Below are 6,279 nucleotides of genomic sequence, written 5' to 3' on the forward strand. Positions count from 1 at the left end.
GCTCTCATTGTTAGAATTGAGCCTCATTTGGAATGGGGGTAATGAGACTGTGTTTTTATTGAGGTGTTAATACAGGATGTAATCATTGAGTCTAACCTTCTTTAACCCAGTTGGTAAGCTTGATACCCTCTGTGGAGTGGGTACGTATATGTACAAAAACATTGTAGCCCATGTGGTGGTGCATGCCTGTAATCCCAGCACTAAGGAAGCTGATGAAGGAGGATCACAAGTTTGAGGCCAGTCTAGGCTACATAATAGATCCTGTCTCAAAATAAAAAACTACAAAAAAAAAAAAAAAAGAGATTCTTGGCATGTGGACTTCTTTGTTTTATGATTCAGTAAAAATTAATACCTGGTTTACTCTCATTTGAAAACAAGCCTTTTCTTTTTCTTTCAGATTTCCACAAGACGGCACCCTATGTGGTCACTGGCAGTGTAGATCAAACAGTAAAGGTGTGGGAGTGCCGTTGATTGAGTCTCATTTGGCCCCTTCTCCCTCTTTTCCTCTGGATGCACTCTGATGATACCATGGTTACCCCATTGAGCTCTGTTTAAATAAATATTGTCCTTTCATGTAAATTATTCTGGATGTAGATTGAGCTTATTAAATGTTACACACAAAGTATTCATGCATGGTGAATCCAAATTGTATACTGTAAATTTACATACGTTGTCTAGAAGTACCATAGGGTTTAAAAACCTGGGCTGGCGTTGGTCACACCAGGCCTACAAGGACAGAAATTGAATAAATTGATCTAGGGCACTAAACTGAATAGTTGACAGTGTCATTTTATGTTGGATTATAATTCCTGTTTTTCTTTCTGCTATCTGTTGGTGCCTGACTTGTTGGCCTCATTTGGGGAAAAGTGGTGGTTATTAGGGCTTTTTCTGAAATGTGTATCTATGTAACATCACTTAAGTGTGCTTAATAAATCTTTAAGGATGTTAGATAATAAGACAATTCTAAATCTTATGAACCATCTATGTAATTAATGGGGATTACACATTGGAATTTTTGTCATGACCCATTTGCCAAATCAATAGGATACGTTTGTTTTGGCGGCCTATCAAGCAAAGGCTAGTGGTATATTTATGTAAGAAAATGATTGTAAATCTCAAGAAAAATCTCAGCAGCTAATAGCAAATCACTTCTTTCATTTGGATCTTAATGCTTTGTAAACAGGTTAATAAACACTGTCATAGTCTAAGCTTCTATTTTCCACACTAGACATGCTTCTAGTTATATTCTTCATACTATTAGACTGTATCGTGATGTGACTACCAAGTAGAATTTAACCTTCTCATTGTCATGGTACAAATCACTTATTTCTTTATGATGTTTTTTAGGGATGTGCAATGTGCATTACATAATGACAGAAATACTGAAAGGTTGTTTGCCCATTTTAAAGGAGTGGGAGAAATACAGAAGTTTGCTTTTCAAGGTAAATCTGATAATTTGAACTATGCTTCACTTACAAGTTTAAAAGTGACAGGGTTTAATGGAGTGTGCATAAAAATGTACTGTTTTTCACCTTTTGTTTATATATAAATGTTTATAAGTATATGGGCCTATCTGTAGGTGGATAAGTCTATATCTGTATATCACATACATACAACCTCCATGTCTTAAACATACAAGTAGAATAAATCTTGCTGTGGAATACCACAACCATGCTTTAGAACAAACCCTTTTTTTGTTTTAATACTTCTAAAAACTAGATCTGACTGGGGTGGGGGGAGGGTTCCCAGCTGAAGCAGAGTCATTTCCTTCATCTCCCCCTTCCCTATGTTGGCCATTCAGCATTTTACACATCCCTGATATATTGTATATTTTGATCCAAAGTTGCTACAAGTAGGTTTAAGAGAATTTTTGTCCATGACTTTTGGAACACTATTTCATTGTCATTTATTAATAAAGAATTCCAATGCCTAGCTAATAATTTTTTTAAAGAAAGTTATTTGAAAAGTTAATAGAAAACAATGAAATAACAATGACAGTTTAACAAAGATAATTTTTTCTGAATTCCATTTTACTCATTTGTGTAATACATGATTTTTTAAAAATGTCCCTTTTAGTATTTAATGGAGATTTAATTCCTGAAAAAGACAAAGGGTGAGGGTTAATGTCCTGTAGATACATACACAGAGAATAGGCCATGTATTAACTAGAAGCAGCTTAATGTCTAGCTTGTATCTTGTTTGTTTGCTTGTTTGTTTTTAGTAATTCCTGAGAGATGTCTCTGGAAGGGAAAGTGTTTTGAGAAGTAATGGCTATTTTTGAGGACAAAAATTACATCTTAAGCTAATTCCTTAAATAGTAGGTTAACTTTCAGGACAATATTGCCTCACAACCCTGCTTACATTGAGGAGTCTTCCTCCCTCACACAAACAGGCTGTGTTCTGACTGGACTTTTCTCCAAAAGCTATGGAAAATATCTTTGTTCTCGTTTGCTGCTATTTCCTGTCCTATTTCAAGAAATATATTTACATAGAAATGGTGCATCTTAACATTTGTTTGTACATGTATAAATGTCTTGTATTTTAATTCAGTTTTAGCATGTAGCAACATGAATTGTTTAAGGGTAAGCCACAACATCTAGAAATCACTCACAGACATAAACAATAAAGGAAAAATGGTACCGATTTGGAGGAACAAAGCTGCTGTTCGCTGGGTTTCTTCCCCTGCAGCATACAATGACTGTCATTGACAAAGGAGGAGAAACAGTTACTCTGTAAGCAAAAGTTACCCTTCCTTGGGAGATTGCCACAGCCTGCTGCCTAGTTGAGTTACCAGACATCCTCCATTTAAGAAGCAGCGAACATTGAATCTCAGGGATGGTCCACAACTGGACCCAAATGTAAAGAGCCCTGTTTGAATAATGAAGGGGGGTGGGAGAGAGCAATCTATCCACAATCTGGAATCAGATCTGCAAAGGTTTCCTGCACTGTTGTTTGACACTGCCCTGTTGATGCCCTTTCTTACTGTGTTCTCTTGTTTTCTCTGTCTGCTGTCTAACCCTGTGCCTTGCCTGGGATAAGGACAATATGATGAGGTTACTGGTTTGGATTGTAAGTAGAGGACTTTATTAATTGGTTTAGAGGTTCACTGCTGCTTTGTCACTTTTGCAGATTGGCCACTTATTTAAGAAATAAAAAACTGGTAGAATTGCATCCTCAGATGATTACTGACTTTGTGTGTGTGGAAACAAACATTCCAGTGCCACCCTAATAGAACGTGCCCAAGAAGTCCTAGCTGTGTTCTTGAGAGTGCAAGCCACGTAAACTGGTCTAGACATTGCTGGAGAATAGTTGCTTTTCGACATGGTATCTTGCACTTTAGGAGATTAAGACCGTCCTATTTTGTCTGTGTGTGGTGTGACCAATGGAGTGCCCCAGAGCACTACCCAAAAACCACTAGTTTGCAAGACGTCCTGGGCTGTGGAGCGCTGTACTACTTTGGAAACTTTGGCTCTAGGTTCACCAAGCCCAGTCTCCTTATTGTCAGTACCCTACTCTCCTGTTTGCCTCTTTCTGTTTCTATGTGAACTTCCAGGTAATATCATTCATTAAATAGTTTTTTTTTTAATTTAAAAAGAAAAAACTATTTAAGAATAAAGGACATTTTGTTTGTTGACAGTGGTGGCTTAATATACTTAAGCCACTGAAGTTGAAAATTGAAGAAAAAGGCACTTAATATCGTTACTCTTTCTGTCCAGCTGTATATAAGTCCAATGTGTTAATTAATCTAGATGATGCAAAGAATAATCTTCTGGTAGAGAAGTGACATGTACAAAATTGGTGGAAAATGTTTTGTTTTTTTTTCAGTGGGGTGGGGGGAGGGCAAGCTGGATTTACAAGTCACAACTGGACTGGACTGGCCTTTTTATCTTTCCACTATATCATGTAAGTAGCTGCTTTCTTGTCCTGCCTATCCTTCAGGCATCCCTAAAGCTCACTCTGAAGATGTTAAAAATAAAATCTTGGAGTTAAAAGTCGATCCTGACACTGACATGAAGGCAAACATTGATTTCATATGAACGTTGCAGAGGTGTAATTGGAGAAAACAGTTCCCCAGATTGTAAGAGTTCACTGAAGATATTGATACAATTTAAAAAAAAATCAGTAAAGGAATGTATATAATATTGCTCTTGTGTTTTACAGTAAGATTTGTTGCTCTCAGACTGTGTAAAACAAAATTTATTCATGTTTTCTGCATATTAAAAATCTTATTGTACCAATTGGTAAACTATTAAATGCCTATAAAACTAGATGTGATTTTTTTTGGTGGGGGGGTTGTGCACAGACTGAGGCTTCACAGAAAGAGTAAGACACTAGTGGGTCACAGGGCAGGAGTGCCTTGATGGTAGGCTTTTCTTGAGGGCAGTGCCACCACTGGCTTTTCTGTGCTTGGAGGAAGCACGATGGTAGGGCTGTTGCTGGGTGGGCTTGCACAGAACTGCTGAGTGGTTGGGCAGCTACAGCCCCACCCCCCTCTCCAGCTAAGCACTCTGAGGGTCACTTCAGCTGGAGCCAGGAATGGCCTGTGAGAGCTCCCAATATAGATGTGATCCCAGAGGTAAGGGGCCTACTCCCTTGTTATGAGTGAGCCTCCTGTAGATCCCTAATACTGTCTTTAAGTTTTATTGAAGTGTACCTAAGTGTCTTCATCTGTTCATCCTCCCCACAGCTCTCTACTTTACAGGCAGGTGGTTTCTGTGTCCTACCTTATCCCCAGGCTACTGCTCACCTTGTGTCTTTAGTGTTAGCTCCCTTCTCTCATGTACAAAAGGACAGGTGTTAAGTCATGTGCTGGCTCTTCTTTTACAACCCAGCTGTTCTGCTTCCTGTTGGGAATAGCTTCCCCCCAAAAGGAAAGCTGGATCCAGAATATCCTGCATTTTTAGTTTTTCGCTTCCTTGTAGGGTACCTCTTTGCTTCCCCTAGATGGGCCTGACCACTCACCCAGGATGTAGAGTTCTAGCTTTAGTAAGTGCTCAAAGCCTGTGGCACATAACAGGATTCATGGCTGTGTCTGTCCCTTGATGGAGGGGGAGGGAAAATGGAAGAGAAAAGGCAGAGAAAGGTGTTGCAGCACTCCCTGCATAGTTTGGTGGAAACTGACTTGTGTGTGGCAGTTCTCAGCAACTGACACATATCAGAACCCTCTAGTGCAGCAATTCACAAAGTTCCCTGAACCAGGGCACTGGCATCAGCATTACCTGGGGGTTCATTAGAAATGCGAGCTTTGGGCCCCCCCCCCTCAGTCCTACTGAATGAAACTTTTCAACTATTTTTAACCTGCCCTGATATGAAGGATTCAATTTATCACCAAAGAAATTTGGGCAAAAGTTGATGGTCCCTGGGTCCTAGGGCTGTGGTTTGAACTCCGATCTCCTCTCTCTTTCACCCTTTGACACAGGGGAGTTTGTTCCTTTGTGAGTATTCAGATGGTCGCCATTTCCAGGAAGTTACCTAGCCCTCTCCATGAACATGAAGGGACTAGGAGAGGGAAGGTGGTAGGCATTGTGAATGTTAATGAGGCATACAGCCTATTCTCACACCATGAATGTGAAATTGGTTTAGTGGATTTTATGGACAGAAAAACAGGCTCACAATAATGTGCGATCACATGCCGAGGGTATTATAGCTAATTAAGGAGTGAGCTGGGACTTAAAATGCATTTGCTTTTTCCCTCACCTGCCTAAAACCGTATTAGATGTTGAGGGTAAGGACATTGTGGTGTCTTTTAAGTTATTTTTTTAGTGGGCTGGGCACCAGAGTCTCACACCTGTAATCCGAGCTACTGAGGAGGCAGAGATCAGGAGAATCACAGTTTGAAGCCAATCAATCCAGAAAAATGGTTCATGACCCTATCTTGAAAAAACCCAAGCTCAAGGTGTAGGCCATGAGTTCAACCCCCAGTACTGCAAAAATAATTCTTGTGTGTATATATATATATATATATATAATATATATATACTTTTTTTTTTGGCAGTACTGGGGTTTGAACTCGGCCTCGCGGTTGCTAGGCAGGTGCTCTACCACTTGAGTCACTCCACCAGCCCTTTTCAACCACTGAGAGATGGCCTCATCCCTGTAGCTCATGCTCAGCACACCACACTGCTCACACCTTGTAGGATGGCCATTAGGGATTTGGGGGGGGGGGTGCTGGCAATGGATAAGCAAGAACTTGCCCATCTTGGAAAGACCCCTCAGTCAACATCAAGTGGCTCAGGGTAATTGTACCCTGAAGAGTCTGATTCCATCTTTAAGTGTATT

At 39.9% G+C, this 6,279-nt stretch overlaps 1 protein-coding gene across 2 annotated transcripts in view; it reads left to right on the forward strand.

The window, feature by feature from the left end:
* The window catches only part of Pafah1b1 (platelet activating factor acetylhydrolase 1b regulatory subunit 1), a 66,692-nt gene extending 62,424 nt beyond the window's left edge, over positions 1-4,268 (forward strand). For both annotated transcript variants that reach the window (XM_020186346.2, XM_020186337.2), the window contains exon 11: positions 398-4,268. In XM_020186346.2, coding sequence (XP_020041935.1) covers positions 398-471 — 74 coding nt within the window. In that variant the 3' untranslated portion in view covers positions 472-4,268. The remainder of the gene's footprint in view (positions 1-397) is intronic.
* Positions 4,269-6,279: the final 2,011 nt, after the last annotated feature.

This window comes from Castor canadensis, chromosome 11 (genome assembly GCF_047511655.1).
Source record: "Castor canadensis chromosome 11, mCasCan1.hap1v2, whole genome shotgun sequence".
Lineage (NCBI taxonomy): Eukaryota > Metazoa > Chordata > Mammalia > Rodentia > Castoridae > Castor > Castor canadensis.